At 34.2% G+C, this 20402-nt stretch overlaps 1 protein-coding gene across 2 annotated transcripts in view; it reads right to left on the reverse strand.

Annotated features, from left to right (window-relative positions):
- The window catches only part of LOC123534419 (phosphorylase b kinase gamma catalytic chain, skeletal muscle/heart isoform-like), a 98814-nt gene that overhangs the window by 46873 nt on the left and 31539 nt on the right, over nt 1-20402 (reverse strand). For both annotated transcript variants that reach the window (XM_045316661.2, XM_045316660.2), the window contains exons 3-5: nt 12457-12666; nt 2596-2771; nt 2300-2354 (exon numbers count right to left, since the gene is read on the reverse strand). In XM_045316661.2, coding sequence (XP_045172596.2) covers nt 2300-2354; nt 2596-2771; nt 12457-12569 — 344 coding nt within the window. In that variant the 5' untranslated portion in view covers nt 12570-12666. The remainder of the gene's footprint in view (nt 1-2299; nt 2355-2595; nt 2772-12456; nt 12667-20402) is intronic.

Genomic DNA, 20402 nt, shown 5'->3' on the forward strand with positions numbered 1-20402 from the left:
CATAAGAGTTATTTGTCCCAATCTCTTATTCATGAGGGGAAGTTGTCAGTTTTATGTTAAGTACAGGTTCAAAATGGCAATCTGGAAAACCTGGGATGGACTCGTGGGATGGGCCCGTGGGATGGGATGGTATGGGCTCAAGGTCCTGGGATCGTTAGCCCTATGTCAAAGAAATATACAGTGATGAGCATGAATTTAAAGTTCGTGTGAGTAATTAAGAGGTCAGCTAAGGATAGCAGAGACACAACCTGTAATTACAATTCCCAGAGTGAGTGCATATGCTGCCAGAAGGGAAACAAAGAAAAAAAAAACAATACTTAGTTCTCTTACTTGTTAGAATGTACTTGTACTGTTATATGTAATGAAACTCTTAAAAGGCCTAGATTCTGGCAGTGGGCCAAGGGATTTCTGTCTTCACCAGCACATTTGGGGGCTAATGACCATCACAGTATGGTTCCAATAAACAAGGGCCATTGTTTATTGGAGAGTCAGTCTACCTTACAAGTGTATCTATTAGTGAGAAGGGGAAACAATGTAATTTATTTTAAATTAATGAATAATTAATAACATGTAAAGTTACACTAAATTTTTTTTTGGCATTCCTATGTAAAGAAAAATATTTTTGATCAAACACAGTAATAAAATAATCAGAAACTTATTTTCACAATAATAAATAAAGAAACTTTTTTAAAGAAATATGCAAGTTTTTATTTTTTTATTTTAAGTGTGATATTTCAGAAAATGTGACTTTCACTCATCTAAAGCTGGCAGAATACTGTAGATAACATTTGTCTAAAATTGAAAACAGTATGTGCATTTCAAAGTTGCAAAGCATGAAAAAGTCACTTTTGGCAACAAACTGAAAATGAAAATTGAGTATAGATGGAACACAATAATTTTATATTATTTTTTGTCAGCACAAAGAACTCATGAAGTTTTCACTATACTTGTGTTTTATTATCATTAATATTTTCAATATTATTACTGTATCTTCTATCATCCTGTAATGTAATGTAATAATAATAATAATAATAATAATAATCATGATAATAATAATAACAATAATAATTATTATTATAACATTAAAGTAATCTATATAATATCAAAATAATAATTATCATTATTATCATTCGACATTCACTGAAGAAAAATTAATTTCTTTCAACTCCACTGCACACATCTTCATGGTCTTGTTGGGGTCCCTGCTGTGCTAATTGCCCTCTAATCAGTTACTGTTACATAATCGCTGATAAGTAGCAGATAAGATGGGAGTTGTATATTGGATTTGGGGGGGGGGACACTTATATAGTAGTGAATCTAGGCCTTTAAGCTAAAAAGTAATTATTTGGAAACAAAATATTAATCATTTATTGTCAAGTTGGTGTTAATGTAAACATCAAAATTTATTTATTTTACAAAATGTATTTACATTCAATAAATAAAAACCGACATATGTTTGAGAATCACCTTTTTGTGGGTTACAATAAATCTAAATGTATTCATTTTTTATAATCTTTCTATATTGAATTTTGTGAATTAATGTTTTCTTTTTATTTTCAGTAACTTTTGTTTCAAAATTAAATTATTTCCATTTCATAATTTCTTTCAAAATTAATTTTTATTTCCTAACAAACTAGTGTTAAAGAAAAACAGTGAAGTTTTTCTGACTTGGTTTCGAAGTCACTGCTGAATTCGTCCACTTCTCCTTAATCTTCATAATTCTTCACTATATCGAATTATTTCTTATTTTGATATATAGATATATATTTTTTCACTATATAAGTCTAATGCTATTTCATAAAGAATATCACTTAAAAGTACAAATACAAGAATTATATTCTATGTGTTTGTATTCTTTTTAATTATTAGGCCTACTTTAAAATTATTACTGTTTAAAAAGTGTATTGGCTCAAGAATAATAATAACAACAATAATAAATAAATATTATTGTCATTGTACTTACTGGTATTTGCCCATTGAAGAAGACATTTACCACTTTTGTTACTCTAGACCAGATCTTATTGGCACAATGGCAGGAATTCCCAGGAGTATCATTTATTTTGTAGAGAACAGTTTCACCTTAAGAAACCTTCGTGAATCTGAGAAAATTTTGGGGACAAATGGGTTCAGCCCATGTCCTTGAACCCATCCCATCCCATCCAATGAGCCCATCCCATGAGCCCATCCCAGGTTGTCCAGGATCCCGTTCAAAATCTGTGTAATCACGCAACACTGTCAACATCAGCTAAGTAACTAAAATTCTGCTGTTTATTTAGTATAAAGAAAATAAGATACTTACAATTCAAAGACTAGAAAGAAGAAGGTGGGGGTTTCAAATGCATCATGGAGTTCAACTGAAACACAGAAAATATGCAGTATTCCATATGATTCACAGCTGTTACTTAACTAAAATACTGCTGAATCATCCAAAAAATATCAGAAAGTAAACAGACGAACTTTGCATAGATTTCTGCAGGTTTTAATTAAATTTTGCGAAGACCTTAAAAATCGTGTTTTTAATTAAAATGCTCTGTGATGCAAAAAAATTTTAATATTGTGATAGAGTGAATATGTAGCTAAAAACTGCAAACTCACTTATCTGTTCGTGACCAGTACACATGCGTAGAATGTTAATCTCTCGTATACTGTCATCCTTGGTCTGTTCGGCTTGGTACGAGTCTGATCGTTCGCCGCTGATGTCAATGATCTTTACGGCATATTCTTTACCCGTATTCTTTTCTGTACATTTTCTAACTACACTACTTATACCCCTGAAATGATACGGAAATAAAATGTCGCTTAATCTTCCAATCTTCCTCTTAGGATAAAAGTAGCACACAAACCCCCAGAAACTGGGTAAGACTCAATTCCAGTGAGTTAGTAATACAGGTGGATCCAATAATGATATTTAAAGCATTTAGGGACTCATTCTATACAGAAGTTGTTACCCTGGAAACAAACTGGCCTTCTTAAAATAAAAACACCCGGCACTGTTAGAAAGTAATGGCTCTAGTAACAGAGGTGTCAGTAAACAGATGTGTCACTATACAGAGGGGCTGTTATACAAAGGTGTCGTTACACAGCGGTGTTGTCATACTGATATCATAATACAGAAGTGTCGTTACACAGAGTGCCATTACACAGAGGTGTCGTTAAACAGAGTGCCATTACACAGAGGTGTCGTTAAACAGAGGTTATATTGTCAGTGATTTTTTTTTGCTTATTTTTACTGCCGAATATTGGCACTTTCCCCTCGCCAACCATACTAAGAAGACTGTTAGTTATTTTTAGAAAGCACCCAATTATGGGACTTTAATCCGATTGTTTGGAGGAGCTGGGAATCAAACGAACCACTCTTGGGTAATGACTGAAAAGAAGGCAATACTTCAAATGATGTGATATTAAAACTACTGGTAACTGATCATTCTGACAAAACTCTGCTCTCCTAGTACGTACCTTATATCTACAGACATACAAAAACTTTTGCTTTAAACTGGGTGAGTAGGTGAATGACTGACACAAAGAATTTGCCTTACTTCTTCAGGACTGGATAAAATACTGGTAAAGGGACATAACTCTAAGTTATTATGTACAATTTTCATGTAATATGGTCATCACAGTGAATTCCCCTGATCATCAGTTCATTTCTTTCCACTAAAAGGTAAAAATTTAACTTTTCCGCTTAGTTTAAAAACTTCAAGAAAAAACTTCTAATTTAAAGAACATAAGCTTTTACATATATGTGCACAAATTGTCTGACAGCAATACTGAATAGAATGAAAAAACCTATCCTTTGAAATTAACATACAAAAGTAATAACTAAAAAAATTGTCGATCCCATCGAGTTTGAGAGAACGAAGTTTGACTGTATTTCAAACTGTTCTCCAGTTTTTAGTTGTTACTGTAACAGTAAATTAAATTAACAGTTTATCATCAAGAGAAAGAAAAGTAACAGCAGTGCAGATAAAATTATTGCTTACTAGCAAACCTGTCCGTAAAATGAGGATAACCTTGGTGACATAGTCTCCTTGTTTATCTTACTGGTCGTACCATTATCACTTACCAATGAAGGCTTTATAATTTTGGTTGTTTCAACAATTTGTCTTGCGTTCTCTGGATTGTGGGGCTTAATTTTTCCTGGGAAACTTCAGTGTAGAGACCGAAAGACGTGAAACGAAACGAAAAGAGCCCCAGGTTAACTCAGTTCTGCACTGCGTATTGGCTCATGATCACACATTATATTAGTAATGTTACTTATGTCATGTTTATCTAGCAAAGTAAATTATCTCTTGTGTCCTAAATTAGAAAGTTTTCTGTTGCATGTGTGACTCAGTCGAGTTCAAGTGCAGTATGCACTAACCGTGGCTCCCGATCAGTACCTTCAGTGCTTTGATCTTATGACGTCTCTTTAAAGACATGTTTGGGTTTCTATACTTATGGCCGCCAAACATGGGGATAAATTTATGCTTTGTAAGCCCGATTTCTATTGGTTACTTTGCAAAACGTAATATTTGGTCTCCATTTTTTATATAATTGTGTCGGTGCAACGTTAAATCCAACAAAATAAATAAATTTGATTTGTAAAATCAGTTGAAATTGATCTTGACAGCAGACCGACATATGATACATGCCTGTCACCGCTATGCAAATGGCTGCCAAAAACGATAGTAACGGTTTGCAGTGAGAGAAATAGATGTTCTGAGCTGTAAATTTGAAATTTTTTGAAATTTTCTTGTAATTTCCTTGTAGTACGTGTTTAAATGACGCTCCCCAAGAACGCAAGTTCCAGGACTTAAGATATCATTATTTCTGTATATTTCATGATAAAAGAAATTGAAACAAATGAATTTACAAAACGAAGATTTACAGTAGCAAAACAACTCTATACATGTAGCAGATTGTATGCAATGTCCGAGATAGATAGAAAAACAATCTAGACTGATTAACACTGTGTTACAACGGTGTTCACCATTGAAAATCTCCCATTATTAAACATAAGTATAAACAATGCATACTGCAAATAATTCCATGACCTCCTAGGTCTTAAAAGCGAAACAAACAGCCAGAATAGACGTTTTTACAACCAATTTCTCTCTGCTGTAAACGGTATCCTATATTTTGACTCCTCGACGTGATGGACATCATTTAAAAATGCCCTCTGCGGCGGTAAAGTTTATCATACGTGACCATACCCGGGTCCCTTTGGAGGGCCAGAACGTCGGTGTAGACGTACGGACAGACTTGAAATTTATCAGGATTATCCCCAGATGATTGATCGTTTGACGTGTGAGGTACACCCGATCAAATTATTTTGTAAACACTTCGAATTGGGCCTTTGAATGTGATTTTCGCATCAATTTTAATAAACGTCCAATTTAAGCAGCTGAATACTTCTTTATTTTGTAAAGTTGGCGACCAGGATTAATTATATAATATGTTTAGGTATTTACACGTATGCCTGCACCAGAATATCTTCATGGAAAGTCGAAATGAAAAAATACAGCTCAAAAACCTAACACCACTACTCACCGTTATTGATTTCTGACCTCTGTGGCAGCCGCATCCCTCGGCGTGGAGGACATCAGGTAATAGGGTGTGCACGAGCTAATCAGACCCAGAAACTGATTCAGCCCCGTAACATCTCTGAAATGTTGGGGTAATGAGTTCCAGAGTCTGGGAGCTGCAGAACAGAAAGATTTGAGACCGTATTTTGTGCTTCTTACTTGTGGGACTTCAGCCATAGCCTGCTGGTGGCAAGTGTCTTTGCTTTTGCGACCAGTGCATACCAAGATCAGTCTGCACATCCGTGCAGTCTGATCATGGTCTGCACTGTTCGCTATTCAGTCAGTAAATTTTCAGTGAACACCCCTTCAAAAAAAATGGTACTGTCCAAATTGAATGATGGACTAGTCCATTGTAGAAATTTAGCAGGGTGAAGGTTAATTATGATCTTAAAAGTTTCTATGGCCAACCACTTATTAATTAACTTAAAAGTTTCTATGGCCATATATCTTAATCTTCTAATTTTTAAAAGTGGTTAATGACTTTGTGATTTATTTTTCTTCCTGTTAATAAAATTGGTCACATCAACATCCCCAATTCAGTTCTTTATCTTTGATTACAAGACAAGTATGACATGGCTGTCAGTCAATTCCTGTGTTCTGATATATATTTTAGCGAATTGCCTTAGTGTGCTCAAGGGGAGCTGTTATGACAATTTTTGCCAATGCATAATGAAACTTGGTCAGAATGTTTCCCTTTGGCAAAATCTTGGAAGATAGTTCACTAGGTCAAATCAGAAAAAAACGTTTGTCAGCACTTTGGAGGCAACATTTTCTACCTGTCTTACAACTTTGTCAGAATATTTGTAACTATAATGAAATCTAGGTCAGGTTTAAAACTAGATTACCTGAGATCTTTTAAAACTTGGTCATTAGGTCAGATCATAGAAAAAACTTTGTCAACGCTTTAAATCAGATGCCACATGTTTATGCTCCCTTAATGGGAAGCGTAAAGTCGCCACTTCTTGGATATCACAGTTGGGTCAGTGCATGAAATTTAATCTCAAGGAACAAATAAAATTCCCATTCATTTTATATCCAAAAATTTAAATCCTCATGAAACACAAATCATGTATCCATGAAATTTAATGATTTTGCAGTGCAGTCATCGAACTTGGATAATTCGAGCGCCACACTTGCTCGAACTCGTCATCAGGTCTGGCAAAATCCCTATATAACGTATAATCTTTGATGGCTCGGACTACCGATAACTAAATGTACTGTTATTGCATTGGTAGCTCTTTGCTTTGCTGTCATTCGATGTTGAGCAGTTTGTGCATATGCTGTGTACATGTCCACATCTTACCTGATAAACAGAAGGAACCAAGCCGCTTTCTAGCTTTTTTAAAATCTAACCTTGTTTAGATTTACAGCAAAACTTGCTTCTATATTATCCCATATTATTGGTTAAAAGATTGTTTTAATCATGTGATTTCCAATAGTGATTAGTGTTCTTTTTCAAGTCAGTGTTTTAACCTTTATATGCTTTTAACTAGTTTTTTGGCCTAGACCGAGATTAACAGATGTATTTCAGGTTTAACCAAATTTGTATGTATAAATTGTATTACTCAGTTACTGTGATGTGCTAATGTTGTTACTCTGTTTAATAGGTACACTTTTATTATGTTATAGTTTATCAATGTACTTTTGTTATTTATGTCGGTCAATAGCTATACATGTCTATTTATATAAAACCGACTTTAAATGAAATTTGTATCTTGTATCTTGTATCTAAATGGATCTTCAATTTTCACTAAAATGTTTGACAAGGATGTGACAAGTATATAATTATGCACTTCCTTGATTTTTTTACAAATACAGTTTATCCTCTGTTAACAACACTCCTGGGGAGCAAAATCTTTCACCACAAAGCTATTTTCTTTCCCCATGAGATAAAATTCTTAGTAATTACACCTCGCTGGTGCAACAACCTGCGTACAGCAAATGCATCTAGATTTACCAAATCATGAGGTGACAAGTATAAAAAGATTTACTGGTAGTACTGCATAATAACTTGAACCTTGGAAAAGTAAATACTTTTGACATTATTTTCACAGTGAACTTTTACAATACTATAGACCATTCTACATATACACCAAACTAAAAACCGAAACAGAACCCCCCAAAAATTAAAATGCATTATGATCAATGGGCCATTTAACCGAACCTTAAATGTAAAATGAAACCAAAATTAACACCTGCACAAACTGAAATCCGAGCTACCAAATTTGGTCGAAATGGAAAAAGGTCAGGTTTTTCCACATGTTGTTCCATTTACACATTTACGTCCCAAAATCTGGATCCAAATTTTGTGTAATAACTATATGTGCAAGCCCTAGCTTATTTCAAAATGAAAACAAGAGCGCCGCCAATATAAGCCCTAAGGGTTACATCAGAGGATGGGAGCAAAATTTAAAGAACTTGACTGTTGATGCCCAAAGAACAGGAACAAAAAAAAAAGAAATTCAAAAAAAAAAGTCTAAGTCCACAAAACATTCTTACCAGGTAAAGTTATGTCAAAATACATCTAAAAATTGGATGTACCATCCATATTGTACCACAGAAAACTGGTCTCGGTTTTTCCCTACTGCCAATAATAAAAAAGTTTCAAAATAAGCTATTTATAGTAACAAAAAAGAAAAGTAATTAAAAAAAATATTGTTAGAGAACAAAAAGGGATCTGCCAAATAAAAACAAGAGCATTGCAATGCATAGCAATATAAACAAAGCAAAGTCATATATGACCTTTGACCCCTAAGTGTGACATTGACCTTGAAGCCAGTGATCTAAAACATGCGCTTTGCACGTGGCCTCAGTATGGTGAACATTTGTGCCAAGTTTCTTTGAAAGCCTTTAAGCAGTTCAAGAGTTACAGAGCGGACACAGCAAAGTCATATATGACCTTTCACTCCTAAGTGTGACCTTGACCTTGAAGCTAGTCATCGGAAACAAGCACTCTGCAAGTCATCTCAGTGTGGTGAACATTTGTGCCAAGTTTCTTTGAAATCCTTCAAGCAGTTCAAGAGTTACAGAGCGGACACGAATTACACTCATATGACCTTTGACCCCTAAGTGTGACACTGACCTTGAAATGAGATATCCAAAATATGCGCTCTGCACGTCATCTCGGTGTGGTGAACATTTGTGTCAAGTTTCTTTGAAATCCTTAAAGGGGTTCAAGAGTTACAGAGCGGACACGAAATTGCTAACGGACGGACGGACGGAAAGACGGACATCGGGATCATAACATAATACGTCCCTTTGGGCGTATAAAAATAACCACACTGGTTTGGACTTGGTTTCCGATCAGTGTGTATCTGAAATGGCCTTAAGAAAACATGTCCAAAGTAATAAAACAATAGGTAGGGGGCCAATAGGGTCTACCATGCATCCCCCGCCCCCTAGACTTTTTTTCATAGGTACCAAATTGTTCGGCAGGACCAACCCTTTCGAAATAAAAAATGTTCCCATGAAAAAACTCTTTCCCACTATATAAGATTTCACTGTTTCCATGGCAACCGTTCATTTTTGGAAAACACGACCATATTGAGGATAATCAGTCATATCATGGTCAGTTTTGGTGATAAAACAATAAAAATGGTGTCCAAATGGAGCTAAGACATTGGCCTTTAAAAAACAATATTTTTATTTTAATTAACTAATTTGCATATTCATGAATATTAATGAGAATGTTACACAATGACTAAATTTTATTAGAAAATAATATTTTTTAAGTTTTAAATGTACCAGACAGTTTTGATCTGATCTGAAAGTCTCTCAGTGTTTTCTTAAATAGTATTTTGTAACACTGATAGTAACTTTTTTACTCCAAAATAGGTTTGTTTAGCTAATTTGTATAATATTAACCATAACCACAACCAACATCTCAGGAAACAAGTTACCACTAAAATTTAATAAAATGATATAATTAAATGTTATCAATGGAATAACAATTATGTGAGCTATATTGTGTGGAAGTGAAATTTGAACACCTTTTCTAAGAAGAAATCAGTATTTAACATACTTTACACATGCTACGTTACCATTTCAATAACCTTGTTTTGTTACATCAATTATTTAGAAAATATAGATCAGACAGCTTTGATCTGGACTTAATGCCTCTCAGTGTTTTCTAGAATAGTATTTTATTACTGTGAAGGTAAATACTTTTTCTACATTAGGTATTCTAGCATTTTAGCAAGTTAACCTATGTTGAAACAGACATCTCTGAAATCAAGATGTAACTAAAACTTAACAACATGATGAACTAAACTGTGATCAATAAACTTGTGTTATTTGAGCTGAAGCACATGAAAATATAATGTAAATACCTATTTGAAGGAGGAATCTGTTTGTAACATACTTAACACTTGTTACGTTACCATTCCAGTATTTTTTTATTGTATTGTTATTTTCTCAGAAAATGGTGGAGGAATATTTAGCTATCAAGTTGTTAAATACTTCTACAAAATAGTACAGCTCCATACTTTCCAATCAATGAGATTTTTTTCCATAATGGCGCTTAAAAGTACGTTACCACTGTTCTTTGCTGTATTTAGAAATTTATATGAAGAAATCTGAACCATTGATTTCAAGATTATGATATCATGGATTTGTTAAATCTTTAAAGTATTAATTCTAACATTCTTTCTTCACTTTTGTCAACAAAGACAATATCTAAAACATTCATTACACATTCAATGTTTCTTTTTTCATTTCGAATTAATACATCTGTCAGTTTAATTATACTAATATCTGTTTCTTAAATATGTTGTTCTTTTATTTGATGGTTTCAATATTGTTGTCAATACTTACATTTTACAATGAATATATATTTTTATGTATATATTCTGTACATTTTAAACATGTATACATCCCTGCTAACATTCATACACTGATAACAGGGTTTCAATTTTGGGCTTCCTTTCATGGAAATCGTTTTAATGGAATATTTATCTCGTTTTGTGTTATTGTGAAGTGCATCAATGCAGTTATTTACGTGAGAAATAAAGCATTTTGTTTTTTAGTTTCAGAAACATATGAATTGTATTGAGATATTCATGGGCTTATTGATGAAATATTCACTTATGAAAAGCTGCAGTGAACAAAAACTAAAAACAATGAATTTCAAGTACTTCAAGTAATCTTTAGATTTAAACTAATAAAATTGGAAAATTTAAGCAGTGAAGAATGTGGATGATATTAAGTCTATAAAAACCACATTGTTAGGAAAACAATCGCATAATGCTATTTATAACTGACAGAAAGATACTAAGTGCTGTATGAACGATACTAATGAGTCTGAAAACATATTTCATTAGACTTAAAGAAGATCCTTTTAAAGCAAAGATCGCAACCAAGCAAATAGATAGCAAACTCAGTTGGATCATGGCTGTTTATGAGAGGTAACGAAGTGTGAAAAGCACCTTATGCCTCCTAGCACTGGCTTAAGAGGAATTCTATTTTAGTAAGTATGGTCCAAAAGGAGCAGAAAATCAAGCAACATTGAAAGTGAGAAGAGGATGTTATTCTTTACAACCATCATATGGCACTTAATGAGTATTTAAGGGATAGCAAATTGTTTTTAAGCTCATCCTTTTGAAGCATAACAACACAATCGAGCAAAATAATAGCTGACTTGATTTGATTATGTCTGTTCGTTAGATGTAGTGAAATGTGAAACTGACCTCATACCCCTAGCACTAGCTTAAGTGTTCTGTTTTTTTTGTTTTTGTTTTTTATTTTCATTGATAACAATTAATTATATCATTTTATTAGTTTAAGGGGTTTCAGAATTTTATTCGTTGTTTGTTACACTGGTTCATTTTATGTAAATTAGCTGAGCACATCCAGTTTTGAGTAAACAAATGTGCCACAAAATTAACAAAATAATATATTACAAGACACTGAGAGACTTTAAAACTAGAAAAAAGCTGATTAGTACATTTAAATTGATTTGAAACTTAGAAATGTTTTCTTTAAGAAAATTTTGTTAGTTTTTAACATTCTCATTAATATTCATGAATATGCAAATTAGTTAATTAATATAAATGCTGTTTTTTAAATGCCACTGTCTTAGCTCCATTTTGACACCATTTTTACTGTTTTATCTCTAAAACTGACCAAGATATGACTGATTATCCTCAATATGGTCGTATTTTCCGAAAATGAACGGTTGCCATGGAAACAGTGAAATCTTATATAGTGGGAAAGAGCTTTTTCATGGGAACATTTTTTATTTCAAAAGGGTTGGTCCTGCCGAACAATTTGGTACCTATGAAAAAAGTCTAGGGGGGGGGGGGGGGGGATGCATGGTAGACCTCATTGGCCCCCGTACTACAATCATCATTTCTCTAAAAGTATCCATATTGACAACAACATTATATCATCATTTCTCTAAAAGTATCCATATTGACAACAACATTATATACTCTTACTCCGTTTATTTGTTTAGAGCCACTTTCGAACTCTATTTCAGTTAAGAACTGGCAGTTAACCGAACCTGCATTCCTGGATTCTATACCAGTGCTTACCTGTTCTCCACTACTGCAAACTTCTCCACATGAATCAGAGGTAGAAGAATGATTTCAGACACAATGTCTTTTATCAAATTGCTATGAAGAACATACGTCTCCCTCGAGTATCAAACTAATGACCCTGCAATCTGTAAACATTGTTCCCCCTATTAACCTAAGCGGGCAATGGATGTTCTGTAAATTGGACATTTGCAGTCATCTTTTTGTAAGAATTATGTCCTGTATTAAACTTTTTATGAACTTGAAACATTTCTTTTTAAAACAAGAGGCAGCACAGCTGCGCATTAGCTACTTGCAAAATAATGGGAATGGCTATCTCTGCACAATTTTTTGCTATTCATTAAAATCAAGTCACCTACCTTCCAAGAATTTCTTTCGGGTCATATGTAGCATAAAAATCCTTTGCCTGATCCTGATCTGGAAGATCTGCCTCCACTTCATCACGTGCCATCCCGCCTTTCGGCTGAACCATCTGGGATTACTGAATTCAGGCTGTTTTTCTAACAACTACACATTTTCTCACACAGTATATATTGATGTTATCTGTTGTATCTAAACTTCCAACTTCCCTGAAAAATAATTATTGCATGAAAATATGAAAATAATTAACAGAACAAAATTATATCATATACAGTTATCCGAGTGTATATACTGGGCAGAAAAAAGAATGGGCAGACTAATGAAGTTTCATCATTCTGGGTCAAGTGGTTCTCAAGTTATTGATCGGAAATTGTTTTCCATGTTAAGGCCCCTGTGACCTTGACCTTAAATCCAGTGACCCCAAAAACATTAGGGGTCATCTACTCAGTAAGCCCTATCACCCTATGAAGTTTGAAGGTTCTAGGTCAAATGGTTCTCCAGTTATTGATCGGAAATGAAATGTGACAGATGAACGGATGGACAGACGGACAGGGCAAAACAATGTGTCTCCCCCAGTGTGGGGAGACATAATAATAAAACAGTTGTTACCAATATATTGCTCGATAGTTTCAACTAAGAGTTATCTTATTTAATTACTGCAGCAGGTTTCTGGAAAGAATAGTCTGAAGTTTCAATCATATACATATTGGTGTTACAGTGATACAGTTTGACAATGAACTTTAACTGAATTTTCAAAGTCAAAGAAGGACTCTAACTTGAATTAAATTCAATCAAGAGTTATCTAACTTGATTGTGTCAGTAGGTTTGTGACTAAGGAATAAAATCTGTGAAAAGATCCCTTGGAAGCATAGGACACAACCAAGCAACATAATAGCAGACTCACCTTGATTGAATCTGTTCATAAAAGGTAATGAATGCACAACACCCATCATGCCTAGAACCAACTCAAGAGAAAATATATTATAGTAAAATTTAATATACTCTACGACCCCAAAGGACCAGAAAATATATATAGCCTTGTACTTAGTTTCAGTCCAACACAAGCAATAACAAGAGCTCGTAGAACACGAAATGCCCCTCTTGATGCATTCAGTAATTGCACAAGGAACAGAAATTACTTGGTCACTGAACACAAAAGTTCTACTGGTCTGAGTCAATGTGACCTTGACCTTTGCCCTACTGACCTCAAAATCAATAGGGGTCATCTGCTGGTCAAGATTAACCTCCCTATCAACTTTCACGATCCAAGGCCCAACATTCTCAAGTTATCGTCCAGAAACGGTTTAACCATTCTGGGTCACTGTGACCTTGACCTCTGGTCTAAAAATCAATAGGGGTCATCTGCTGGTCATGACTAATCCCCCTATCAATTTTCATGATCCTAGGCCCAAGCGTTCTTGAGTCATCGTCTGGAAACCGTTTAACTGTTCCATGTCATTGTGACCTTGACCTTTGACCTACTGACCTCAAAATCAATAGGGGTCATCTGCTGATCATGATCAACTTCCCTATCAAGTTTTATGATTAAAATCAAATCGTTCGAAAATAAAGAAAGCTACACATGTAACTCTATGACATTAACAATTCATTAAACTTTCAACAACAAAGAAGTTCTAAAGTTATTTCAAATCTTTGAAGATGCAGCTCAAATATCCCATAATGCACATCTTTCACTTAAAAATCCCATAAAAACACTTCTTTTTTTAAATGTACAAATTTACAATGGCAGAGTTTTCTAGTTCTTTGTTTTTTTAAACATAAATATCTCCTTTTGATAAAATATAACCCGAGACTCCATCCTATTCACAACAAGCTTACATAGCAAAATTGTTCACAAGGTGTACAAAGTTTTATATGACAGATGAATAACTGAGAGTTTAAGTTTACAATATCCTATTCCATGACCTTTTCATAGTTCTCCAAATTTTAGTCAAGTTTTCAAAAATTTAGAAAAGATTACTATGTAGAAAACTGAAAAAAAAGTCTTTGTCATGCTATTTTAAATATGATACAAAATAGAAGGAATTTAGCCATATTTTGTATCATATACATCACAAGGAATATTTAATCAATACTGGTTTATTGTTCTCAATCTCTTATAAAATGTATATCAAATATCTGTCAGTTACCTTTAAAAATAATATCAAGGTATTTTTTTGAAGAAATAGATCCATTATTTATACTATAGTATTTTATTCGGTCCATTAACAGTTACGCACCCCTTTTAATAGTTAATGGTACTGTCCAAATTGAAAGATGGACAAGTTCATTATAGAAATTTAGCAGGATAAGGGTTAAGCCCAATGAACGAACAACAGTCTCATTCATTTTATATTCATAAAATCTGAACTCCATAAATTCATAATTAAACCATAAAATAGGAAGAAAGTGGAACACACGACCAAACACTGATGGTCCGAGAGCTCACGGACTTTTATTGCAACAATTGAGGCCAAAAGAAGTTTATATATTTTTTTAAACAATATTTCATATCCTGCATGAAAACCTATTTCTTAAGTGTCAAAGCCGTGCCTATCTGTATTTTGTTCACTTATGTTTGTGATAGGGGAGGTAAAACTCAACTGTAAAAATATTGAGGGTAGGTAAATTTTAAACGTCTACCAGGTTTTTCACTGATTAATTACAGTAACTATCTGATTGCCCAGTAAACGTATATATGTCTAACAATAACAGCAATAAGAAATTCATCAAAAAGGACTGAAGGGCAAACTGGATATTCAAGGTCAAAGGTCAGATTTATGTAAAAATCACAAAAAATTGGCATATTTGAAATTTATTTTTATTCTTAAAAAATAGTTTGTTATCATAAGTCACTCATCTTTATTTATGTAATGTGTACATATCAGCCAAAATCAAAAATGCAAATTTTATTGCAAAAAGTCAAGGTCAACTCTGATAATTGAAGGTCAAAGTTCATTTTTATGCAAAAATGTGAAAATTATTACCTTAATTTTTTTCTAATCTGTTTAATATTTTTTTCACATTATTAGTCACTGAAGTTAATTCTTTTTAATGTTTGTATTCAGGCAAAGCCCAGCAGTGCAGATTAACCCAAAACTGCCAAGATTAAAGCTAATATCAAGGGTCAAAGGTTAAATTTGTGTGAAAAATCGCACGAATAGCTTCCTGTTTGAAATATAACAGATATATTTAATCATTATAAGTAATTGCTCGTGGTTTATTTCAATGTATATATGTCTCACAATGTCAATAATAAAGATATCGTCTAAAATCAGACAAATTCAAAGATAATATTAAGGGTCAAAGGTCATTTTCAAGTAAAAGAATGAAAAAATAGCTCTTTAACTTTTCTCTTTATTAACAATTTCTTGTCGATCTAGTCAATGATATCAGTTCATTTTAATTTATGAATGTTAGGCAATGTCTGGTATGCACACAAAATTTCAAAATTTCGACTTCAATCATAATATGAAAGGCCAAAGGTCAAAAAGTGAGTAAAATGTTGCAATCATATCGCCTATTTGTAACAATTTTTATTGTTTCAAAGTATTTGTTTTGTCATTTCAGTAACTGATCTTTGTTCATTTTACTGTATATATGTCAAACGATGTCATGGAAGAGAAAATATGTCATGGTCAAACCTGGTATTAAGGGTCAGGGGTCATTCAAAAGATCAAAATGTAGCATACTTGCTCATTACTTTGTTCAAAAATAGCTTGTTGTTATAATTCACTGTTAGAAATTTGTTTTAATGTATACATGTCAAGCAAGGTCAGCAATGTAGGTTTTATCCTAATAAGTCAAAGCCAGCCCTTTTTATCAAAGGTCAAAGGTCAAATTTGTGTGAAAATTCGGAAAAAATACAGCATTTTGAAATGAGTTTTCTTTATTGTTTTAGGATATTTTTGTCAATACTAGTAACTGATCAGTATTCATTTTAAAGTACATATAACAGGTATCATTCTTCCTTAATTATGAAAAATTAGTCAAGGAGAGGGTTTTCAAGAAACTTGCCATTATGAAAAAAATGGCTTGAACAAGATGGAGGCAAATATAAAAGAAAATTCGGCAGTCTACCCACGGGCACCATCAGGCCCATAGCATAGAAACGCATCCACCTCATGGTAACTGCTTCCAAAACCAGTAAAGATAAACTAGACAAGGTTCAAAATTCAGGCCTGAGGATAATTCTCGGAGCAATAAAAACAACTCCAATAAAAGAAATGGAAAAGACATCCAACATTGAGCCATTAGAGACAAGACGAGAGAACAAGGCTCTTGTGCAGGCAGAGAAGGCAAAGAGACTACCATCACACCCACTCCATTCAAAACTCGAGAGCAGAACTAAGAACAAACTGAAACGGCAGAGTCTCAACCATATCGTCAAAGGACTGCAGAAAGGAAAAACAGCAGCACTTGACACAGAGGCAGAGCCGCTTGTGCCCGATGAATGGGTTCCTAGACAATGTGCTCCAAAGATCAGATTGGTGGTGCCAGGAATAGAAGAATAGGGAAAACAACATCAGGCCCACCAACAATCTTTTACGCTAGAAATGATCAATGACCGCTATCCAGCACACTCTTGGATCCAAGCATATACCGATGGATCAGCGGAAAAAGCAGTTAAGAATGCTGGGAGTGGTGCCTACATCAAATTTCCAGAACAAAATATAGATGGGCATTGCTTTGACACTGGGGTGCTGCAATGAACTGCACCGCTCGCAGGTCGCTGGCATCTCCCACAGCTTGGTCTCATTTGGGATGTCTGGGGCTAAACTTTCTGGCGTACTTCTTCCAGATAGAAACCGCTCTGCAGGATTGGAATGGTATTTGTTTCTCTGATCCGCACTGCCATTTTGGTGTCTTTGCAACACCCCGCTTCTTCATATATTTTTTCAGGCCACAGTGTCCAGTGACGAGAGGATAGTTGTTTGACTGTGCCTGATTAGCTTGTGCAGACTGTCATAATTTGGCAGGTAGCCTCCATCATTTACGTTCTTCCAGTCTGACGCAAATATGTTCTTCCGCAGAATCTGAGATTCTCTGTATGAAGTTGGAGGTTTGGGACTGTATTTGCTTGGTTGCTTCCTTTGCAAGTTTGTCCGCAGCTTCATCTCCGGCTATGCCCACATTTCCAGCAGCTGTCTCGTTAAGATGTCTGATGGACCTGCTGAGAGACACTGAAGAGCTCGCATGGAGTCTGTCAGAAAAACAATAGTGTGCTGGATAGCGGTCATTGATCATTCCTAACGTAAGAGATTGTTGGTGAGCCTGATATTGTTTTCCTTTTCTTCTACTCCTGGCACCACCAATCTGATCTTTGGAGCACATTGTCTATGAACCCATTCATCGGACACAAGCGACTCTGCCTCTGCATCTAGTGCTGCTGCCTTTCCTTTCTGCAGTTCTTTGACGATATGGTTGAGACTCTGTCGTTTCAGTCTGTTATGCTCTCTCGATTTTTTCAGTGGAGGGGGCCCGTGATGTTAGTCTCTTGCCTTCTCTGCCTGCAAAAGGGGCTTGCCTCTCGTCTTATCTCTAAGGCTCAAGGTTGGCTGTATTTTCCATTTCTTTTATTGGAGTTGTTTTCATTGCTCCGATAATTATCCTCTGGCCTGAATTTTGAACCTTGTCCAGTTTATCTTTACTGGTTTGGGAAGCAGTTACCCATGAGGTGGATGCGTACTATGCCATGGACCTTACGGTGCCTGTGTAGACTTAATGTAGGACCTATTAATTTGCTTCCCAACTTGTTAAAGCCTTTTTTTCATAATGGCAAGTTTCTTGAAGACCCTCTCCTTTGACCTTTAATGTCAGGTTTGAACTTGACTAATTTTTCATAATCTAGGAAGAATGATATCATCTGTTATATATACTTTAAAATGAATAATGATCAGTTACTAGTGTTGACAAAATTATCCTAAAACAATAAAGAAAAGTGAATTATAACAACAAGCTATTTTTGAACAAAGTAATGAGTAACTATGCTACATTTAGATCTTTTACACAAAACTGACCCCTGATCTTTAATACCAGGTTTGAACTTGACATATTTTCTCTTCCATGACATCGTCTGGCATATATACAGTAAAATGAACAACGATCAGTTACTGAAATGACAAAACAAATACTTTTAAACAATAAAAAATATTACAAATAAGTGATATTATTGCAACATTTTAAAAACACTTTTAACATTTGACCTTTCATATTATGATTGACCTTAAATGTTTTGAAATTATATGTGCAAAACCAGACATTGCCTAAAAATTTTAAATCTTTTAAAATGAACTGATATTATTGCCTAATATCGACAAGATATTGTTAACAAAGAGAAAAGTTAAATAGCTATTTTTTTTTCATTCTTTTACTTAAAAATGACCCTTGACCCTTAATATTACATTTGAACTTGTCTGATTTTAGACGATATCTTTATTACTGACATTGTGAGACAAACATACATTAAAATAAAATCGCGAGCAATTACTTATAATGATTAATACATATCTGTTATTTTTCAAACAGGAAGCTATTCATGCGATATTTCCCACAAATTTGACCTTTTGGGGCCCTTGATATTAGCTTTACTCTTGGCATTTTAGGGTACATCTGCACTGCGGACTTTGCTGACATACAAACATTAAAACGAATTAACTTCAGTGACTAATAATGTGAAAACATATTAAACAGATTAGAAAAACTTAAGGTAATAATTTTCACATTTTTGCATAAAAATGAACTTTGACCTTTAATTATCGGGGTTGCCCTTTGACATTTTGCAAAAAAATTTTGCATTTCTGATTTTGGCTGATATACACACATTACATAAATAAAGATGAGTGACTTATGATAACAAACTTATTTTTAAGAATAAAAATAAATTTCAAACATGCCAAATTTTGTGATTTTTACATAAATCTGACCCTTGACCTTGAATATCCAGTTTGCCCTTCAGTTCTTTTTGATGAATTTCTTATTGCTGTCATTGTTGGACATATATACATTTACTGACAATCAGATAGTTACTGTAATTAATCAGTGAAAAAACTGGTAGACGTAAACTTTACCCTACCCTCTAATATTTTTACAATTGAGTTTTACCTCCCCAATCACAAACATAAGTGAACAAAATATAGATAGGCACGGCTTTGACACTTAAGAAATGGGTTTTAATGCAGGATATGAAATATTGTTTCCAAAAATGTATAAACTTCTTTTGGCCTCAATTGTTCAATAAAAGTCCATGAGCTCTCGGACCATGAAGTAAAAAACTAAATTTATTTAACCCCAAAAACCCAAAAAAAATTTCCCCAAACACAAAGAAAAGCCATTTTGGCCAAAACAAAAAAATTTCATGCCAAAAAAATTAAACTAGAAGATGTTTTTGTAGGAAAGCGCATGTCTCCCCCAATGCATTACAGTAATAGGCAAACAGGAACGAAAGTCAAAGAGACACTGATGGTTGGCTGCAGAAGGGATCGTCTACTCAACATGTCCAATTATCCCACAAAGTTTCAACATTCGGGGCCAGTGGTTCTCAAGTGATTGAAAAACAGTTTTTCCATGCTCTGACTCCTGTGACCTTGACCTCGATCGAGTGCCCCCAAAATCAATAGAGACATCTACTCTGTATGTCAAATCATCCTATGAAGTTTCAACATTTTTCGGGTCAAAAGTGGTTCTCAAGTTATTAATGGGAAAGATTTTCCATGTTTAGCCCCTGTACCTTGACTTACCATGTGACCCAAAAACAAAAATGCCAACTGTACAAAAAACGCCCGTCTAAATATCAATTACGTATCATAAAGGTAAATAAGTTGATGTGTATGCTTGAAAAACCCCGCCCCCCCCCCCCCCCACCCGAAAAAAAAAAAAAAGAGTAAAAAGGAACCAAGGTATTTGAGAGGTTCCATGTGGGATGAAATTGACAATCGGATAAAAA

This window comes from Mercenaria mercenaria, chromosome 12, assembly GCF_021730395.1.
Source record: "Mercenaria mercenaria strain notata chromosome 12, MADL_Memer_1, whole genome shotgun sequence".
Classification (NCBI taxonomy): domain Eukaryota; kingdom Metazoa; phylum Mollusca; class Bivalvia; order Venerida; family Veneridae; genus Mercenaria; species Mercenaria mercenaria.